At 38.4% G+C, this 22,645-nt stretch overlaps 1 protein-coding gene across 2 annotated transcripts in view; it reads right to left on the bottom strand.

Annotated features, from left to right (window-relative positions):
• KIAA1328 (KIAA1328 ortholog) overlaps positions 1-22,645 on the bottom strand; it is a 170,531-nt gene that overhangs the window by 50,497 nt on the left and 97,389 nt on the right. For both annotated transcript variants that reach the window (XM_057365599.1, XM_057365598.1), the window contains 2 exons: positions 5,847-6,526; positions 2,991-3,086 (listed from right to left, as the gene is read on the bottom strand). In XM_057365599.1, coding sequence (XP_057221582.1) covers positions 2,991-3,086; positions 5,847-6,526 — 776 coding nt within the window. The remainder of the gene's footprint in view (positions 1-2,990; positions 3,087-5,846; positions 6,527-22,645) is intronic.

The raw sequence follows: 22,645 nt of genomic DNA, 5'->3' as shown, positions 1-22,645 counted from the left end.
CAAGCATCTGCATCTGGGAGATGGAAAGCACTTTGTAAAAGGCTGTTTTATGCTAAACAAATGCATCAGGTTATGTTTTTATTTTGAATATTTTAAAGCATCTTGCACACTGGGGCAGACTTGAAAAGAAATTATACAGACAACKTGCCATTAATTGCACAAGCTACCAYCTCCATAGCTGCAAATTGGCTTTGGGCTCACTTAGGAGCACTCCAAGCTACTGAAAACCATCCTCAATAAAACCTGCTCTGACTGCTGCACCTTAGAGAGATGGAGATCCTGCATCTGAAGGCAGTTCAGGTCTCACATGCCGTCCCAGCTGCAAGTAAGAAAAGGGACAGGCACATTCCTTCTCAACATGAGGGAAGGGACAAATCCAACACTGCAAATTCCTAGAAGAATAGGTATCCAAATAGGCTGAGATGGACAATGCTTCCTGACAATGACAACAAAAATACCTTAGCAGCACATGTAGAGAAAATGAAACATGCATCCCTTTGAAAATCTGGCTATAGTTTGTAGTAGCCCCTGAGATCAAAGTTTTGATTTTCACTAACACACTATGAGGAAAACCTGTATCAGAAGTCAAATTTTGTACTGTATTTGCTTGTGGAATCTTGTTTGCTTTCTTCAGTGAGGGAAAAAATTAATCCCTACAGGAGATGACAAGAYATCTTTTAAACTATATACCTCATTTCTGATTACAATTACCTTTCAATAGTGTGGCACAGCTGCATGCTCCTATTTGCTTTTTTTTTCATTAAAGGTTCCTCTATTATTTGTAACCATYCTATAGCATTTATGCCTGGCAGTGATGCACATTCCCCTATCTACAATTCTTCCTGCAGATAGTAGAGGATAAATTGCAATTAGATTTTTGTAATTGTAGATAATTAACTCAAAATGAGCTGTTAATTATATTAAAAACAATGTTTTTCAGTTCTTGATTATATCGTTTATTTTACTTCTCACTTCAGCGAGTTTCATATTTTATAGGTATTTCACCCTTTMTTTTAAAACACCAGGATATTTTTAAGCTAAGTTTTCTTTGTTTGAAGACCAAAATCAAGTTTTACACTGTAACATTTGCTAGAAGAGCTCTCATATATGAGCTGGAAGTCAGAGAGGGCTGATTTTCCATTAACATTCTGCTGGCATTTGCCGTAACAAGAACTGTTTGACAGGTCAATTAAAAAGTAAACACCACCACCACAAAAAAAAAAAGGAAAAATAAAAGAAAGGGGGGGGAAAAAAAAGGCAGCCCCACACCACGAAAAATAAAAAGGTAGGGAAAAGGAAAAAAAAAAACACCAAAAGGGACAGTTAAAAGAGGATGTATGTCAGCTTTTCTAAGACCCAGCCACACACTTACACACTCACTCTCTCTCAGTACTGAAGAAAACATCACTTACATATTCAAATGCATAAAAGAGACAAATGGACTTGTCTTCCACAGCCTCTTTAAGCCTTACATTAGAGTAAATTATTTAGGGACCATTCATCTGGTAACCTTTACGAAACTGAAGATGGCATATARGAAGAAAAACTTCCAAGTGTTTTGCTGCCAAACTTTGTAACCAGCTGGCATGGCACCTTGAGACTGCTCAAATACACAATAACTTTGAAAAATTACAGTAAATTAAACCAGGGGAATGAAGAGAGGGTGGGGAATCTTTTGAAATCTGGGACTCTCATTTTGTTAACAGCACAGGTTTTCCTCATTTTCCCTGTTAGGTTATGTAGATATTTGCAGGTTTTTGGTAAACTGTTGCCAAGAAACCCTACAGATGTTCTAGGTTACGTTTTTCCTCCAAGGGGCTTAATTCTACCGCATCTTAAACATGTCATGACTCTCCATCTTTTTTGTTACAGTGATAATACTTTGATCACTTCAGTTTGTGTGAGAATGAAAGAAAAAAGCATCAGAATACAACAAAGATAYGCCAGTAACTCACAGCAGCCAAACACCTGGTTAAGCAGTGAAGTATTCCAAGGAAACTAACAGCTCCTGCTGTTCTGGAGAAAAAAAGGCTTATCCTTTTTCAGTGAAAAGGAATCGCAAAAAGAAAAATAAAATTACTGTAATAAAGCTAAAAATAAGAAAAAACAAAGAAATTAACTCTTAGCTTATAAACGAATTATCAGTTCTTCCAGGATTCTCAGAATATTAAAGTTTATTATTTTGAGGTAATCTCTTATCATTGAAGAAAGGTCATTCAAAGCACAGCTGCTCATATTGTCCACCATTCTTCGGTCGCAAGAACACCTATAGTTACAGCATAGAACAAGAAGCTGTTATTTTCTGAGAAAAGAAGGAAATTCTGCCAAATCCACAGTTTTTATTTGTTACTTTTCTAATAAGCCTGAATCTTCTTCCAGTGTTAACTTGAATGCGACAAGGTAGGACAGAAAGCAAGTACAATGGTGTACTGATTGTAGTTTTAAATAGCAAACAGGATGCAGATAAAGAGCTAAATATTGGCTTAACTCTAATTCCAGTAATTTCAGTGGTGGTTTGCTCTGATCACACTGAAGCAGAGGYGCAGTACAGAGGTATTCAAAAAATAAGTAACTATCACCAACCATGATAGATCTATCTGAGAGTTGAAGGATAATGTATTATTTACATCAGGTCCAAATCAAGATTAAAGATATGTTCCGATCTTAATTTAAAAAGTAACAAGCAGCATCTAGAACAAAGAACTAAAACTAAGATTTTGTGAAAACTCCATTTTGCACTGGGCTAAGAGGTGGCACACAAAACCTGAAACCTCCTCAGAAAGTCAGTCCCTAAACTTTGAGTAATAACAGGTCAGCATAACTATTGAGTTGACTCATAAAATACAGCAGTCAATGAATTTTACCCTTCCTGCAGAAAAAAGCTCTTAATCTGAAACAAACACATGAACAAATACACTTGGCAGGCAACAGCATACTGTCAAGAAGATATACCGACCCTGTGAAGCACTTAGAGTGAAGAGAGAAATTACCTCAGCCCCATGCTGCTGCCGTTCATCATCAGAGCAAGTTCTCCGGGTGTTTCAGCAATGGGCACATCTTCTGAGCCAGGTACGTGGCCTCTAATCCTGGAAAAGATGAGTTAGTTGGTGCTGCTGCTGGTCAAATCATCACACCAGGAACTTACCACTAAAAGGTGACCTATGTGTCAACAAATGGGGTACTTACACACATTAAATGCAGAAGCTTTCACAACTGTCTTCACACTTTCAAATATACTTTTGTATTGGAAGGCTGATTTAGGCCCATTGCTTTGCTTCTAAGGGCTACCACTGAGAAACAGAAATGTTTCATTTACAGATTACAGCACTGGAGCTTAAATACATCATGTGTAGGCTGAATAAAACAGAATTTGTTTAAGTTGGTTGTATATTCTCAAAATATGGGCCCATGAATGATGCTCCACTTTTAATAAATCGCTCCACCTTTTTCTTTCTCTCCAATGAAGACAGAAAACTCGAGGTAGAGGTACTCTTTTTTTATTTGACTAAAAATCCTGTTTTCAGGCTTTGCTGTTACTGACCTGCTCCAGTGAGCCTTGAACCAGGAGGTGCRACTGAATTACCCCCTGGCCTGCTCACATACACACACCATTTTTGATAGCTGACCAACTATTTTTAAAGAGAAAAATTGCAAACTGAAAGTACTATGGTCACATGAGACTAAATAGGGAAATGTGGAAAATTCAAAGCAGTTATGATGCAATATGGTCAAAAAAATGATCGATTGATACTGTAGCTAAAAGATCAGACAAGAGTCAATATCTGAATGACAAAAAAGAGGTTTGACCAACTGCAATGACAATGGACCTTAACCAGCACTTCAGTCAGGCAGAAGGACAGACAAAAATAAACACTATCTTGAAAAGGATTTTTCTTGTATTGTGTTTTTATACTGTCATGATTTTTTAACTCAGTTAGAATCTCCTGACAATGAAGCAAAGGGTATTTGAGCTTAGCTAAACAAATTTTTATTGTTAGTAGTATATAAAATTACCCTGTTACCMAGTACAAAAGTGAATTATATATCTGGAACTGCAACAGAACTGTGATGCCTAAGAGATTTACCTCTAAATATCAAACACTTAATTTTAAAGATACTGAAATATTTTTAAGAGAAAGCATTTTATATTTCARTTGTTTTCTTAGAGAGAATATGGTAAATGTGACTTCACATGCACCTCTGACAAAAATACCAAGCTCTCAGGTGGATCATATATTTTTTTTTTTTTTCATAGAACTCTTTTCAGGTAACTAGAGCTCTGTAAACCACAAAGTGATTTTTTTCTGAAAAAAAAATAGCTAAAATAGATTCAATAGTACTAACAAGCACATCATTAAAGATATTTAAGGTGCAATTTTCTTTACTTATGCCTACAAACCTGAAAAAATTCCACTAAAAAAAAATCCACCAAAAAACTCAGTTTGTATGTCCTTCATATCTACTTGTTTTTCATTAGAGGGATGCATGCATAGAATTAAGGTATTTGATGATTAAGAATCCATCTGTTCCTACTTAATTCTCACCTGAAGTCATAATCCTTTGTTAGCGACCTCAGTCATTTTCAGCACACACAACTGTGATTTCCTCTAAGACAGGTACTTTTAAAGCCACATAAACACATTATTTTCAATGTAAACAACAATCCAAGAAGAAAAATAAAAGACCACGCAGATTACAGTACTCTCTTTTACAGTCTGAAAAGTAACCAGGGGGCTGAAATTAAGAAGGGAAAGTGACATATTCCTCCATGGTGGTTATAGAACACAGATGTAGGAAACAGGTCATCATTTAAYGCAGACTCTCATGGGATGCTGTCAGCAGCTGCCATATTAAAACCGTATAGAAATACACATCCTCGAGAAACACTCCTACTGCCTCTTCTAAAAGACTGCAGATTTTCAGATTTCTCCCTATTGTTTTCCCTTTCTAATGCTKAAATGCTAGAATTGAGTTACACTGGCTAATTTAACCTGTTCCCTTCACTGTTCTGCTTACATTAGTAGCATCATAGCAAAAAAMCAGTTGTTCCCTTATTCTGAGAGACTCCATCTACATTGTCAGAAAAGTGTTCACCTTCTGCAACAAACTCACAGGCCACATCTCACATTTCTATGGCTGCTCCATTTCCCTTKAAGTTTTAAGCACACACTGTGCCTCAGTCTTGGCATTCTCCCTTTTCACTATCATCACTGCAAAGAAAATGTCCTTGCTACAAAGAGCTCCTTTCCTCTTCCATAAATATATGGGGGAAAATACATATATTCCAAATGTGTATATATATAAAAATATAGATACATATATGTACTTGTATATATATATATATAAAACAATCTCCATTTTTTGTAAAACACACTTGGGAGGGTGCAACACTTCAAAACTGACCTTTCCAAGGAAAGAAGGCAGAATGCCACATCTATGTCATCCATGCTCACTCTACCCTCTTGCCAAATGTCTGTATTCCTTTCAAGTGCCTGTACTAAGATCAACCTCTCATTTTCTTCTACAGCTTCTCTTTTCCTACCTAGCCTTTTAGCAGTGCTTTTCTCATGCCYTTCTTTCTACCACATACTGTTTTTCTCTGCTGCTTCCCACAGCTGTCATGCTGCTTCCCAACAGTATACACTAACATAGTAAAAAGCCTCCTCTCCTCTGAATCACTGTTAGAAATCGTGCCACAAGTCTTGCCTATCTTGTTTTATTCTATTCTATTCTTGTCTATCTATTGTTGTTTGTTTTGTTCTATTCTCCCACTTCAATCAACTATTGTCCATGTGCTCATTAGAAATTATAGAATTTTTTTTTTAATTTCAAGTGTCAAAAATCACCTGTTACAATCCATATGGGATTGATGTAGTTGCTGTTGTTTTAGGAGTAGTCTTGCTTCTTGCTTAGTCAATAGATGCTGGAGTCGTTCCTTTTCAATTTCCAGCTCCATTTTTTGCAGAAGCAGTCTCTGCCTTCTTTCTTCGTACAACCTTTTTGCCAGCTCTGTTTCCTTAGGTCGTGAGTCCGTGCTGTGATTCAGCCCAGAACCTTGACAGTGCCTGGAATGATCACAGGTTTTGTGAACTGTCCCGGAGTGTTTTCTAAGCACCCGGCTGACACAGCAGTTCTCTTCCATGCTCCCTGAGCTCCCCACATGCTTCCAGGCACAGCCATGACTCACTTGCTGAGGGCTCTGAAATTCACTTGGTCTCTGGTCCATCTCCTGAGCTTGCTTTAGATGGTGAGGGCTCCTGTGTTTGGCTGGGGAAATCATGTTGTTGCACTTTCTGTGCAAGTCGTTTTCCACTGGACACTCCTTCAGACGTTCCTGATGGTTGTAATGCATTTCAGTCCTGTAATCATGGTTATTCCTGCAAGGCTGGGGCAACACAACACGGGCTGGGCTTCCAGCCTTTGGGACTCCACTGTTCTTATGAAGAGTCCAAGGATCCCGAATACCCAAGCAGGAGCTGTCCAGCCCCAGAGATGGCTGTTGGCACAGGCTCTTCTTACCAGATACCTGCAATAGGAAAAACAATTTCCTGTAAATCACCAACATTCACCTTTGTTCACCAATTTCCCTTGGTAAATGTGTTCTCTTAAAACAGAGCTGCTGGTCCACGTTGATGGACATACAGCCAAACTCGACAAAATGTTTACCAGAACACAGACACAAATCTGCAATCGAACCCACAGTTCATTCCATCTAAACAAGTGTAATAAATGTAAAACTACTGTCTGCAGGATCCTCAGCATAAAATGAGTCACTTCAGAGTATCAAGTAGTTGTGAGCATCTAGGGTTACATAAAATCAACTTGAAGAGTGGCAAAAAACATTAAATGTTAAGGTTTGAAAATGTTTAATTTTGAATACCGAGCCAAAAAATCCATTCAGCCACTATAAATACTCTTTGATTGGCTATTACACAGCAGGAGATTTGATGTAAAACATTTCACCTTGCACTGAATGGGATATTACTTACCGCTGGAAATTTGATGAGAGTTTTTGAAATATCTTTACAGAAACACAGATAAAAACCAACTACTTTCTGTAAAAAATGGTTGTACATCAAAAGCTGTCATTTAAATACAAAACATGTTTAAATACAGCTATAAAAGTAAGTGATTTTTCAATTAAGCTGGGCAAGTGATTATAGTCTGATAAAACTCTGAAGAAAGCAAGCAACTGTAATTCACATTTGTCAACCCAGTACAAGCAAATTCTAGTGGTTTTGTTATAGTCATGGATATTATGTAACAGACATCACAATCCTAGTAAAATCTTGGAGTATCTTTGCACTAAAGTTCATCTAAGCAGTTGAGCATTTGAGCTTTTACGAACATCACAACAGCACTGTATCAGGCACACGCATTCCTTTTGCTAGAACTGCGCATTAATTTCAATAAAAACTGCATTTCAGCTCCTCCAGCCTTTGGGACCTTTCACAAAGATATGGGCTTTTTTTAATTACAGAAGCCAGATTTGTTAAAGATAGCAAAACCACAGCAGTGTAAGTGGTTTAGCAGGGAAATTTGGAATCCACTGATGAAAAAGAAAGGTATTATTTGCCCTCTGGCAATGCTTACAAYAGAAAGATATTGTGCACATAGAGAGCAAGACAGTCAGCCAGACCCAAAACACTCGAATTTAGGAATGCAAGCAAGCGTACAGCAATGATTAGAAGAGAGATATAATACAAATCTATGCAACATTTATATGTATAATTTAGATTCTTTTTTTAATAAATAAACAAAATACCAAATATACTCAGCTGCCCTTCAAGACAACCAATTACAAGTTTCTTGTAGACTTCACAGAATGTAAATTAATGTGGATTAGCACCTGAATACTGATATTTTATTATTTCCAGTTTTGTGCATACAAATATATTTTCTCTGCCATGTGATTGAAAGCCAAGGATGTCATGTTTTGCCCCAAAGGGCCCAGTGAGTTGGAGGCATTTGCATTAATGTCAGTGCTAAATGTCTGAGGAAAGTCTGGTGCTCRGACTGGGTGAAAAGTGCAGGACACTAAAATATTTTAAAGTCAGAGGGGCTGGCAGGGCAACTGAGCAGAAATGAAACATGCTGCCAAAAAGATGGAGTTTTGTTATTTATTATTTGTAGCATGCCATCCTTGTCGGCAATATTTTCTAGACAAATAAAAGCTGCAGAGCCCTTTTAATCTAAATTAGACAATGCAGAAAAGGATGACCCAGTCTCTCATTTCCCACCTCATCTGCTTCTGGTTATAGAGCATTTARGGCACCTACAGAAAGAGGCTTTCAAGGTGGAGGGCTTCCCAGTCCCCACGGACAGCAGAAGGTCTCAGACCTTAGAGCACCCTGTTAGGGCTGGCACTGCAGAGYGGTCTACAGAAAGCAAACACCTGTCCTTCTGCAGCCCATAAAGAGTAGTTAAAAAGAACACACACAAAAAAAAAAAGGAAACTCAAAAGATGAAATGTCTGAGTATATCTTTATTTTAGTGGTTTACGGACTGAAGAGACAAGAGAATGTTAAGAAATCTAAGCACACGAATGAAGATGTTACAAAATAATCATCAGTTTAAGAATAAAGGTCCACATTGCAAATTAACTTCATGGCTGAGACTCTATTAAGAGTCCCTGAAGGCCCTAAAAGAGAGGTACCAGTTAGCATTTGTTGACCTTGGCTGCCATTAAGTCTGCCCTGATGGTCTCAGAAATGGCATTGACATTTAAAGACTTCATAACAAGGCAGAGAAACTTTAATGTTATTTCACAGTTACAATATGTTTGCAGGGGGGAAAATTCTCATTAATGTCATTGAATGTGAGTGGGATTTTTTTATTCCTTTAGAAGGAGGAGGTCATGTTAGGCAGAAGACTGAGTTCCAACATGCCTTTGATGGCTACTTGGTACTTTGCAGGGTYGAACCCCAAAGAACAATTAACTATTGGGAGTCAGAAACTAGTTAAATTTTTTTTTTAGTAATTTTTGTTTTTTCTGTTAAAGCCTTAATTGAAAATACAGCTGGATGGTAGAGGCTGCAGGGAAAATGGATAGACATTTACACATATGAAGGATCAGAAGACTGGTGTATGACAGGACAGATCTTTAAGATGTAGGCCAGGTGAAAGGGAAAAGCAGAAAAAAGAAATGAAAGAAATAAAAGAAATATTCTGAAAAGCCACCTACTACTGTGAATCTAAAGACACAAGCATAAGGAATTGGGTAATTTTGCAAGATGAGTTTAAGAAAGATATTGCCTACGGGACACATGGAAACCATGACGGACCATGATGGAACAGCTGCGCTTTCTCCTCCATGGAGCTCTTCCAGGCTTGCTGTGCCGTATTTAAAGATACAAATTCCTTTAACTGAGGCTTAAACAAACTCAGACTGCTCCTTGCAGCATAAGGAGTTAATAAGACTTGATCAGATATGAAATTCTTGTGAAACGAGGAGATACTAAAAATGGTTTTAATAATCTTTGGAAGGATTTAAAGAGGGAGACACGTGTGGAGGTCTACAAAGCCTTTACTGCAACCCCAGTAATTTTTGCTCAGGGATTCAGCGCAAAGCTTAAACAAACATCCAGTCCTTAAAACTTCCTACGAACAGACAAACAGTGCACCAGTTTTATGCACGCAGCATTATGATCTCTGTAAATTGCTCTAAATTCAACTTGTGTGCTTCGCAGTTCTAATTCACAGCCCTGGCAGAGGAAGCACAGTTACAGACTTACTCCAGCACAAAGGGCTTTGTAATGCAAGGGAAGAGCTAGTAACGGAGCAGACGTACCGAATCTCAGCACAGACAAGGTCCTGACAGAATTTATTGCATSTACAAACATGTTTAAGAAATGGCCCAAAATCATACCCTGGAAAAGCCTTCCACTCTAAGAACAAAAGCCAGGGTCACAGCAAAATACAGTGCTGTTAGGTGCAGAGCAAAATTGCTAGAGATATTTGCAGCATTAGGAGTTTAATTAATAGCACGTAGGTTTGTAGTTTTTAGCTGAARTATGTCTGAATACAGAAAAAGATGCAATGAAGCAAAATCATTCTCGTTTGTATCTTCTGGACATTTCTCTAATGTGGATTTTCAGCTCAGGGGTTTCTTTTGGTGGGGTAGAAACAGTGGACRGAACACACTGATTAAGAACAAGTCCATTGTGCTGATCGAAATGGGAACCTTAAAGGAAACCAAGAAGAATAAACAGAAGCAGCAATCAGAGGAGAAATACACAGATTTAAAGATTTTTAAAGATGAAGCAGAGGCTACCATACACAGAAACACCTGAAAGAGCACCACAAGGGCACACACTTAAGAGGCTTCACCACTGTAGTTGTCTTTTGGACATGGCCAGCAAAATTTATCAGGAAAAATTTGTTCACTGAAAGTGCTATCAAGCCCAGGCAGAGGCTGACCAGGGTAGTGGTGGAGTCAMCAACCCTGGAGGTGTATAAGAGATGCACAGATGTGGTGTTTAGGGACGAGGCTTAGTGGTGGGCTTGRCAGTGCTGGGTTAATGCCTGGACTCAGAGGTGGTTTCCAACCTTAATAATTCTGTGACTCCATCAGTGASCAGCTGGCACTCTTACTAAGGTATACATTCTCAACCTGGAACTCAGTCACCACTCCACATCGTTGATGTATGGGTCTCACTAAATAAAGCTTGGCTTTGGGTTTGAGGTCTATCGACACTATAAGCACTTGCTTTTGTCAGCAAAATGAGGAGGATGTATTATAAATAAGCTCAGATAGGATATTGGGGCAACAGAAATGCTGTCTTTAAGAACAATTACATCATACGATAGGACTATCTGAAGTACATTAGTAGTGATTAAACAGCTATTCTTTCCAAGATTCTGTAAGAATTTATCAGGGAGAATGAAAAAGAGTAAAGATTCTAAAGTAGGATCTACTGAAGTCTATAATTCTTTTTGCTTTAAATCATAAAATCCTTTGTTAAAATCTGTACCATAAATAACCCAATATCAGTTATTACAAAGTGCCATGTAATAGTACAGCAACTGTCTCTGTCACTACCTAAGATAAATACAGTACATAACTTGTAAGGTAAGCCGACCATTTTTCAAGCAAGAAATAAAGCACCATTTTCTGTAGAAATTATGTATAGCTATGATTGCCATATTCCACTGAATAAAACAAGTGGTCTCAAATGAAAGAAACCATGAGTGACAGTCACCAACCTGTATTTTTCCTGTAAATATCTACTGAACTCAATATACTGAACAGGCATAGCTAAAAAAAAAAAAAGTAATATCATATCACAAAAAAGTGAATCTATAGCTGCTAGCTGACAGCAGAGGAACACCTCCTATGTTTGTGCTGCCTTCAGTATTTTTATTCTCTTTGTTAAGAGGGTTTGAGCTGGCATGCCAGGTGCACAAAAAACCTGCATTCAAAGTAGCATGTGAGCATTTGCTGGCTCTCAGTTTTAAGTATATATTTTGCATTCATAAACATGCCACCCTTCTTCTCCAGCTACCCAAACACTGTAGATAATCTGTAACAAAGGCTCCCATTTCAGAGCAGCAGACTGGTTTTACGCCAGCTGATAAGGCAGTTAATACAGTGCTCCAAGAAAACCAAAGSGAGGTGTCTGCGTGCCGAGTCTTGGAAGTCACTGTGAGCAGAACATCCATTAAGCCCACATGGTACCCACACATGGCACTGCATTACCTGGCCACTAAATTTAAGCAAACATGTTTGCTTTTCAAAACGAAACTGTATCATTCCTGTTTGCACTATAGAAAAATACCACCACACTAATCTTGACAGCACCAGCTCCAACTATTAAGATTCAATGTGCTGCCAACATTATAAAAATAATAAAAAAATTTAAAAACCACAATCTTCTGACTTCCATTTTTTACTTCTGCCCTTCATTTTACTGAAGATTCAGTAGTTCAAGACCTAGATAAATATTTCAAAAACTATACTATTTGTGAGCAGAGCAGGTCACTACCATTTCCCAGTGCATTTGGAGTTCATGTGAAATAAGGGCAGAAGAGTGATGAGCTGCATTTTTAACATGGGCATATACAGAATAGTTGTCTAGCTGATAGAGAATGTGCAATGCAACATCTGCACCGTACGCCTTGCCAAAGCCCATCCCAAATAAATGTAGTGCATTCTCCCTAGTGCAATTAACTCTTGTACTCTGGCAGGTTGTGCTAGAAGATCATCAAGGTAGATTACCTTCCAGCATATGAACTAAATACTTACAGGTGTTATATCATCAGTTATTACTTACAAACTTCTGCATTTAACAAGACATCCAGGCAAATGAATGATCTAATTTATGAATTATTTATAAGAATTTCACAGCATGCTCCTGGCGTCATCCATGGCCTTTTCCAGGTCATATGACACCAATTAGAGCTGAATTTTAAATTATTCAATAACCTGAACTCTCTTGTCATTTAACATATAGATATCAATGCAGTAAACAAGTTAAGTCTAATGGGCCCTGGAGGTTTGCGTTCCTCCACCCATCAGCAGCAGAGGCTGTATGCTACCACTGGAATAGAAAATAATAGAATGCAGCAGTCAAAAACATTTGCAAGGTTTTAATAAGTTATTTTGCCTCCCTTAGGGATTTTAGTATAACTTACAAGCCCTGAATCTAAAACATATTAAAGTCCTTAGCTATGTGCTTTTAAAACAAAATTAGGACATAGCAAAAGAGCAAATCTGACACTAACCCTAATTTAGGCCCTTAATTTGAAATGTAGTGGAAGTTATGGAATAAGCAAGATTTACTATGCACAACTCATTACCTTCAGGCTCTCCTACAGTACAGCCAAAAATAGCCCCTCTCCCAGCATAGATACACCTGCCTATAAAGATAAGGCTACACAGAGGGAAATGGAAATGTTAATTTAACAGCTATCAGTTGACAGGAGTAGCTCATATTCCTCACCATTTGGGTGGCAAAAAGACTTCCACCATTCTTCTGTCCCAACAGCACTGGAGACACTAGTGATCTAGAAACCCATCAGGATTTAGGTACCGGCTTCAAGAGGTAACACTTCACAGAAGTTTAAGGTTTCATCAAATCATTAAAAAAAAAAGGGGGAATATTACAGCCCCTGAAGCAGCAGAGACAATAAAAGATATCTTTAAATCCTTCATTTTCCATGATGACTACAAGAACAAGAAGGTATTAACAACAAGGATGCTGAGATGAACAGCACCATTAGATACTCGATTCTGCCTCAGTGTGAATTCTGCAGGAAATGCATGGCAAGCACACCATGTCCCAGCTCCAAATCTCATGAACCTGTGAGCATGAACCCCTATCTGATCCACCCTGAGAACTCCAAATCACAYGGTAGAAAACTTCTGAGATGGATGTGGCAAGTACAAAACTAAACTCTGCCTGGCACCAACAGACTTCTGTTCACAGTACCTGTGCCTCAGCTTCCTAAAGGCTGCTGTTCTAAGCCCCAGACCCACTCCTCCACTTGCAGCCCCCTGTCTTGGAGGACCTAGCGATCTCACTCATCTGCACACACATTTCCTTTGCCGCTGCTTTGCAAGGATTAAAAGGTTTCCTGAGATCTATCCAACAGCAAGAGGAAAAGATAGAAAGGGAGATGCTCAGCTTATCCATTTAAACACTAGCAAAAGTTCTCTAGCTACTGCTGTCAAGATAAATGCCAAAAAATGATGTTAAGAAAACATCATGCCAAATAAGTAAGAACACACCTATCCAAAATGTCTAGCCAGATTAGCAAGAATAAGGATTTAGATAAAGAACACAACATTGGATTTTTTGCTCCCTGACCTTATCATAGGAGGGTGCTGCAACAGAGTTCCGCATGGTTTTTTAAACTTTTTAAASTTTTTAAGWARAATAGCAGAGAGGGGGAAAAAAGACAACTGCCTAATCTCTCAGCACACATTTTAAGAACATACAAAAATAGCTATAAGGGATTTTATTTTGGTTGGCAGYCAGATTTAGCTTCATTCCTACACTGGGCAGCATTTGATTATTTCACATTAAGGGTAGTAACATGTTGGATGATAAGAGCCAAGTTCATATTGGTTTTCATTAAAGAGTAATATCCACCATGTATTTGGTTCTTCAAGGTAACTCTTACAAAGTTATTTCAAAAAGCAAACAGTTTTCTACTTGGAATCGCAAGTTTAGCCTRTCATAGGCTACACATGTTCCCAGCTATTGCCAGTCTCTTTAGAATTCAATCAACACTTTCTCCAAAGTCATGCTTTCATAGCTCCAGACACAAGACAAAAGGGCAAATATACTGTGACCCTTCTAAATAGCCCTGATTACTGTGATCAAACAGAAGCCAGATACTYATGTGGGTAAGAAGGTGCAGAGTTTGATGTGTGAAGATTACTGCAGAAGTAGACCTTGAATGAGCATTTCCCAACATGCACCTCACTGTTACAGCCAATATCACCTTTCCCCTGTATTTACAGTAGGGATAATTCTGGTACCCACTGGCCACGGATGAATTGTAAGTAACAGCCACTRTTCACTCAAGAAAATTACAGAAAGTTTTACTTCCTTCAGGTGTCTCCTGCAGCATCCCTGGGGTATGGATGAAGGCTTTGAAATGCTTTTGCTGCACGAAGAAAAGAACAGATAACATCTAGGAATTAAAAGCACCTTCAGAAGTAGGGGCAGTGTTTTGGGGAAAAGAAGAAAAAAAMCCCACAAAACAACCAGAAAGTTATTTAAATAATAAAGAAATCCCACATAAGCAAAAGCAGAAAACCTTTTGATTTTAAGAGTGGAAAGGTGTGCCCGAGCGAGAGCATTCTGTCAGCAGTGTCCTTGCACTAAGAGCTAGACAGCATTTAGATTCTGCTAATGATCCCATCTCTGGGAAATAATTCATAAAAAGTAAACAGTAATTTTCATATGCCTGCCCTTTTGATCTTACATTTGTAGGGAGTATCCTGAGGCTAGCTGTGGGCGCCCTYGTGGCTCTGGCTGATTGACCTCTAATCTGCCCCTCAAGTAACGATCATGCCAAGGAATGACAACAAGAGTTGCAGACATTTCAGTGCAATCCCATTAAAGACAGGCTGACTCACTTCATCTTGTCAAAGAAGTTTCACACAAGAAATAAAAGCTTTTTAGAAGGACTCTTTTATTTTGTAATGATGCTGTTCTTCAGAACAAAGCCTGGAACAAGACTAATGCACCAGGACCTGACTGGTACAGAGCTTTGCATTAACTGGCCAAACGGTGGTGCAAGATGCAGTTACGTGGTAAATAGTCTTGGTGGCAAAAAATTAAGAGCRCCTTCAAAAAGAATCAAGCCAGAACCATGGTACTTGACTTCTCCACATTTCAAGAAAGTACATATACCACTTATAAGATAGCAGTTATCTAACTGACTGCACCAGGTCTCATCAGCCATACAGGCTGTCAGCTTTGAGATCCCAGYCTGTGTGGTTTTACCCCATGCTAACCCCTTGTAAACATAAGAGRGGTCCTTACGTCTCTCTCACTGGATATGAAGCTAAGAGAGGAAGCCAGTCCAGAGCAGCTGACATACAGAAAATTCRTTGTCGAGCCATAACTTGCTATCATGCCAAGGTGACTAAACTACCAAGAACAACTTATTGAAATAAGGGAGCAAAGAAGCTCCAAAGAAATGGGAGAACACACTGTCTCCTGTATTAGAATAACACCGAAAAAGCATGCCTACACACTGAAGGGTACAATGCAACAGTGAGAGAAATCAATCAGTAGGAAGGGAGCATTAGAGCTGCCACTACAGTGCTTAGAATGCTAAGGCATTTCTGAATGGTGGCACAGCTCTATCATGGGCACATATTACATATATAGGCTTCCACTTCCTGCTTCAGTCTTTCCATAGTTTATATCCCTGCTCTTCCCAGATTCTCGTGCCTTAGCACAAAGTCAACATCTTAGTTTACAGTTACAAAAGAAGAGAACTCAATAAAGTGAAAGGATGTGAAGCTTTTTCACTAAGAACATATCTAGTTGGAAGTTTTGTGCAAAATACAATCACCCCTGAAGAAGTTCCACCTAAGTATGATATCTTMTAATTTATTACTTAATCTGACAGTCTCTGTGTTGGACACATGTCCCTGAGACCTTTGAGYAACACAGGCAAATGATCTCAGTAGAGTCTGGAAGGCTCAGGTCACTGAATAGAAAGACTAAAGGKTCTCTTGGAATACAGGCTGTGATTTCAGTGAGAGATTAAATGTTTTCTCTGTGGCTGCCTTGCAGTATCTCAAACAGGAACATAAATTAACTAATTAAAGACTGCATGAAAAGTTGAATCAAGGAAYAGGAACAAGCATGGAACAAATAGCAACCTCCCATTCCCAGGGTAAGCCAGCTGTTGGCTTTTGAAGCTCACCATGAAGATGATGACTACACAACACTCCCATCACACTTGAAACGCCACAATGGATGTCCCAGCAGACATTCCACATATGGCTAAGGCTCCTTAAGATCTGAGGGCGTTCTGCAGTGGGTTTAGTGTGTTGAAGGTAGCAACCACTAACAGAGGAAAACGACCTCTGATATATTAAGCTACAAAGATCAACTTCCTCTTGACCTATGGAAATGGATCTTTTACAATTCTGCCTAACACCATAAACAACAGTAGCTACGTTGTCACGGCTAGTATTTGCATAAAATGGTGCTAGATGTGTTGTAGAGCAGTTTGACAGTCCAACCTGATGGGTCGCAGCTGCAGAATATTGATATAAARGCTCTTCTGTAGTAACCATAGGCCATTAGGTTGTCTGAATGGACATCCATCACTACCAGCTTGTGTGAAGAAGAACATTAAGTTAAAAAGGCATGACCAAGAATAAATTGAAAGGCCCTTCACTACTCCAGGGCAGCAGTGACTTTGTGAGGCAATCGCTTTCAGCCTGTGGCACTGCAGTCTGGACACACAGACCAAGTAAAACCCACCCGCGGGTTTATTAAAGTGAGCTCAGTTTCATAAAGCTCGCAAAGTCTCAGCGATTGCAAGAGCCAGAGAAAAGGACATCCTTCCACAAAGCTTGCTCTTAAGCACACAAAAATATGTGAAAGAATTAAATATGTGATCATAGTCTCACATTAACAATGAGCAAAACACTGAGCCCTGCTTACAAGCCATGGGGAAGGGACACGGAAGGACAGTTTCAAACTGTGAACCCCTACATTACAGTCTTTCTAGGTTACAGGTGTGGACATTCCTTTCAATAGAGAACCATTACTTTGATGTGTTGCACCAATTCAAGAGTTCTATTGTGATGAGCAGGCACTCCATATCTCTTTTGTGCCTTTTCCAACCAGGCACACATTTAAAAAAAGAAAAATTTCTTGCCCACRTGACAGAAAATGTAGCAGATATAAGACAGCAGAAATCTGAATTAATTACTCTCAAATAGGGAACTAATTTTTGATGATATTTTTTTTCCCAGGGTAATCCATAGAAGTATTTTATTTTACTTTTGCTCTAGTTTATCCTTCCCCACTTTGTGAACTCAATCTGTACAGTAAGTCTGCAGGAATACTTAAAGCAGAAACAGCCCATGATGCAGAAAGTGGAGACATGCCACAATGCCAAAAGGTATAAATTTTTGAAGTTCTGACAAAATTCTAATGCAAAGTTGAACCTTCTATCTGGGTTCCCAGGCCACTTCTTTGGACAGAGTTAGTTAATAAATGTATTCTGATTACTAGGCTTAAGCCTTTCTTATTCCATCTGAAAGAGCTGCACTTCAGCTCTCCTCCTTAAACTCTGGATTCAACAAAGAATAGTAACGCTTTGAGGCTGAAAATCTCTAAAACCACWCAGTGCCAACTTTAACGGGAGCAGAATTAGGTCAACAGTAAAATTCACTCCCTCCAGGAACAGAGTTTGAACCACCCAGTTGAGCAGAGAAGAAATTCTCACCACATGTTTCCATATCTGTAAAGTCCCTTGGGATTTGTAACTAGGAAAAAAAAATAGAAATTTACAAATATTGTTGTAGAGCAGGAACCTCTATCCTACTGAAGAAGTAAAGAAAGACAGCTTCCCTCATAGTTACATATTAAATAAGTACATCTTTTGAAGTGTCACAAACTTGATGGGGGARGAGATATGAAGTTGCAAGTTTTTGRAAGAACCGAGTGGGAGAGCAGAAAAGAGGAAGAAGAGTCAAGAGCTACGAAAAGAAGAAACCCAAATCACATTGGTTCAGTCAGGTATTTTTAAATGAGTTTTCTTTAATTAGCTGAACTGTAATACAAATTAAAACTGAATTTCTTGTTCACAGTATATTCATTGGAGGGGAGGGGATGCAGCTGGCTATTTCCAGAGCAGTTCAAGCTAAAACAGACTCAGTTCTGCAGGACTGAACAGGAGCCAGTTTCCGTCCTTCTCAAAAAGACCGAAAAGCAACTTGGCAGCAAAGAGTCTGACTGCAAGCTCTATCTCAGATATACTCATGAAGCACGACAAACCTGTGGCAATTGTGACGGAACTCATTAAAATCACCACAGATTATTTGAAGTCTTCATGCCTGACACTGAAGTTCTTTATTATGCTTTAAATGCCCAGGAAAAGAAGCTGTAGACACAGGGCAGAAATAAGGGCTTCAATACCACAGTGGATTGCTAAGTGATGAGCAAAAGGAGTTTGGTCCCACACTGTATTTTTAGCATGAAATGTTAAACTGGATTGATTATAGAATTTTCCCTTGTTTTTGAAATCGTTTGCTTTCTGATGGCAGAGCTGTTGATGATACAAATGCCCAAACCCAGCTTTCAGTCTCGATAATGACCAGAAGCAAAGTAATCAGATCTCTTGGATCAGTGTCTGTCTATGATACCAGATAAGATTAATAGTTTCATGCTGATTTGCCATTTCCTAGAGTAGTGTTAAATTATAAATTTACAGGGGGGTGGGAGGGAATGTGTACCGTATGAAACTCTCAGAAAAGGGCAAAACCAAAGCACAGTTATCATAAGATAAAACCATAAAACAATCACAGCCCTTGGGGGACCAGAAGCTCTGTGCAGCTTCTCATGTGTCAGATCATCACAGGGTGCCTGGTTATTTCATGATAAGATTATCTAATGTTAATCTCACCACTAGAATTGCCTGCAATAAAAATGTTACCAACTTTCTAATTTTAATTACTGGGTTTCTGAAGATAACTACTTCAATTCTGTTTGGGGAAAAAAAAAAAAACACCAACAAAAACACTCCCCATGCATTCTCTGAAGCTGAGAGTACTTCAAATACCAAAACTGTGGATTGGATGATTTTCCATGCCTTTATCTCTGTGATTATTAACTCTTCTCTTCCCTTCTATCTTCACCCAGTCATCCTGACAAAGGGCAGTATATGCTTACAGGATAATAACAAAATTTCTTCCATTTCATTTCACAAACTACATCCAAAAAAGCACCAAATACCTCAAAAGAAAAACAAAGTGSATCTGCAAGTAGACATCCTTGAAATAATGAAGAAGGGGAAATTYTTCCTAACCAAAAATTGTCCATGTCATGACCTTGGCATCAGCCAGTGGCACCCCTGACTGTAACAATTCCAACAGCAAAAGCATACAAGCTAATTCCCTGGAGAAGATTTCTATGGAGCAATCTCTCCAGAACCCACTAATAATTTACTGAAGAGGTGATCTCAGCTGTTAGTTACACCAGCTGGTACTGTACACACACACACTCTCCTTGCAATTGTTATACCTGTAAAGCTTTTATAGCAAATATTTTCCTMCCACTGCCCAGTACACAGTGGAAAATTACTGCAGAGCCATGCAAGCCATTTCCTGTCACAGGACTTCCAACTGCAGACAAGAACTTTCAGAAGGAGATACTGTGCAAAAACCCTTTAAGGAATTCATTTTGGGGGTTCAGTGGGGTTCCTCAGGACCACAAAAAAGTGCAATATTAAATAGGAGGAAAAAAMCACAAGCACAAGGACTCAGACAAATTCAAGAACCTGCCATTGCATCAGCTTCATCTGGTCCAAAACAYGGTCACCAGGGACCCTGGTTTACTCATTAACCATCTACAGTTCAGATCTGATTCTGCATTTTTTATCAAATCTTATTATTATCAAATTAAGGACTTCATGCTACAACAGAACAAGTTTCTCACAAGAGCTGCAACATGGTAAAACCAAGTAACTACATCCGAATCACACTGTCTTTGGATACTATTCTGCTACTGTAATTTTCTGTAGATGAAACCAGAGAACAAGAACAGTTGTAGCAATTTAAATAATAGATTTGTCATTTTACTCAGGGGTATGACACAATTTGCTTATATATCACTTATSTATATGCATACATAATCTATTGTCTGCATTTTCCTTGTGCTTTTAGCATAAAAATGGTTAGAGAAAAATCTAGATGTGTATTTCTCCTGAGTTCACCAGTTCCTGCTGTTTGTTTCTCACCTGAAGTCATAATCCTGTCTTTGACATCATAATCATTTGCACAGCCACCAATTGAGATGTCACAAATGGAGGATTATGGCCAGGTGGGGAATAAGCAGCAGGAGCAGTTGAACTCTTAAGAAACAAAAATCTTGTTTTCATGCAAATGTCCTTCATAATAGAGAACAAAAGAACAAAGGGAAAAAACTACAATGGAGAGAAAAATACTAAAAGCCAGATTGTTTCTAAATACATGATCTCCCTGAAGTTCCCTCTGAGGAGTCAGCTGTCGATTAACAACTGCAGAAATCAYTATAAAAATAAAACAAAACTTGACATCTGATGATTGAACTCCCCCCACTGCCACCACTATACACATACACAGTTTTCTACTTAACATGAAATCAGCAGAAATACAAGGCACTTTGAGAGAGCATGTAACCTTCAGAGGTATTTATATATTCCTGGCAGTAACTAAGCACTCTTCTCCTTGTTCTATAGATGAAGACACTGAGGTCAAAGAATACATAGGACCTCTCTGGATCTCAGTCACAAACAGACTGCTGAAGACATTAGATATTATAAAATTCAGAGCTGAAGTGGCAACAATTCTGGCGAAAACCCACGGCTCCAGTTGCAGTCCAATGGAATGCTGCAGCAGCAGGGCTACTCTGGTTTACCAGTTCCAAAGAATTAAAAGAATTATGAAAAAATTTTGTATTTTAAAAAATCATTCATAAATTAATCTGTCTGAAATTGATAGCTAGAATCAATCTGAGTGCCAATATAAAATTACTGGGGAAAAAAAATTAAATAAAAACTGCAATCCAGATCCAAAACAACAGTAACTTTATATGTAAAGAGAAATCCAATCAGCTACAAGATACTGCTCACTTTGTAAGGTTTCTGCAAAAATATCTACTGAAATAATTCTGCTTTCATTTCTAGTTCCTTCTTTTATTCAGCTTTGAGTATGCAGTGCTGAACTGAAAAATGCTTAAATTACCATGTTCTTGTCACTGCTGTTATACCCATATCAAGAAAATCAGTGTTTGTGCACCGGTCTAATTAAAAAATTCAAGGAAATCATTTTTGGAAAGTGAAAAAAAAAAACCCCACTGCTTCACATACTTGTGTTCAGCCTCACYATTGCTTGTGGTGATGCTGAATGTATGCCATTAAATGTGACAGCATAGATAGCCTACAGCTCAAACAATTCCATCATCTGCCTGTATTCTATTCCCACACAGTCTTCTGGACACATCTTGTCCACATCTTGTCACAGCACAGCAGATGTGGCAGCTCATTTCCTCAGCAGCAGAGAAGGGTAGGAACCTTAGTACAAAAACTGTGCCTTCTCTCCTCTTATTCTCCAATTTCYGATTTGTGGTGCTGAAGTATCAGGACAGCTCCAAGTTCATTTGAMTTGTCCAAATAGCCTGCCTGTAAATAAAAGTGCCATTTGACAAAGGAGTTAATTCAGTAGAAAAAACTTTTTGACTTTGCCACTAATCACTTTGTATTTTAGAACTAACTCYCTCTTTTCTCCAAACCTCAAATGARTAYAAGCAGAACTATACAGAGCATTCCAGCTTTTAGGCACTATCAAGCATGAGAGCAGACTGCTAAAAGCACAGAATAGTCTGGGTATCTGTACAAGACAATTGCACTTGAAAAAAAAGCTAAGTAATATATATGAAATCTATCCATCACTTCTAGTAATGCTGAATAACTCTAAGCTCACTTAGGATTTCACACTTGATGGACGAASCTCTAATTATCCTAATTAGATTTTAAACGAACTTTATTTGCTCTTAAGTTGTATTTAACTTTGAAATCTGCTGTTTCTTTTCCAGATTTCAAAAGAAGTTTGGCTGTCCAGAACCTTATTAATTTTCCCAGGCTTACCAATCTAGCTTAAAAAAAAATAACAAACCTACCTAGAAATCTTGCTCCTCATTTGCTTTTATACGTATCCTGTATTTTTTTTAAATAGAAGCTTTATTCATCCACAGTATTTCAGAGCATCTTTAAACCTGTTGCTTTAAGAGTCCAGATGGTAAAAGAATCTTTTGCTCCTGTACAAATTTATGTATTATGTATTAATAAGGCTCAAATTCTATATTCAGAAAGCAGATATGGATATTTATGAATAACTCAAAGAAAATTGCTTTACAGAAAATACATTTAAATTCCTCCCTTCATTTTTCATAAAGGATGACGG

This window comes from Malurus melanocephalus, unplaced genomic scaffold (assembly GCF_030028575.1).
Source record: "Malurus melanocephalus ecotype Western Australia unplaced genomic scaffold, MMel_1.1 scaffold_55, whole genome shotgun sequence".
Taxonomy (NCBI): Eukaryota; Metazoa; Chordata; class Aves; order Passeriformes; family Maluridae; genus Malurus; species Malurus melanocephalus.
The sequence above is the reverse complement of the archived record's forward strand: the minus strand, read 5'-3'. Positions and strand labels throughout refer to the sequence as shown.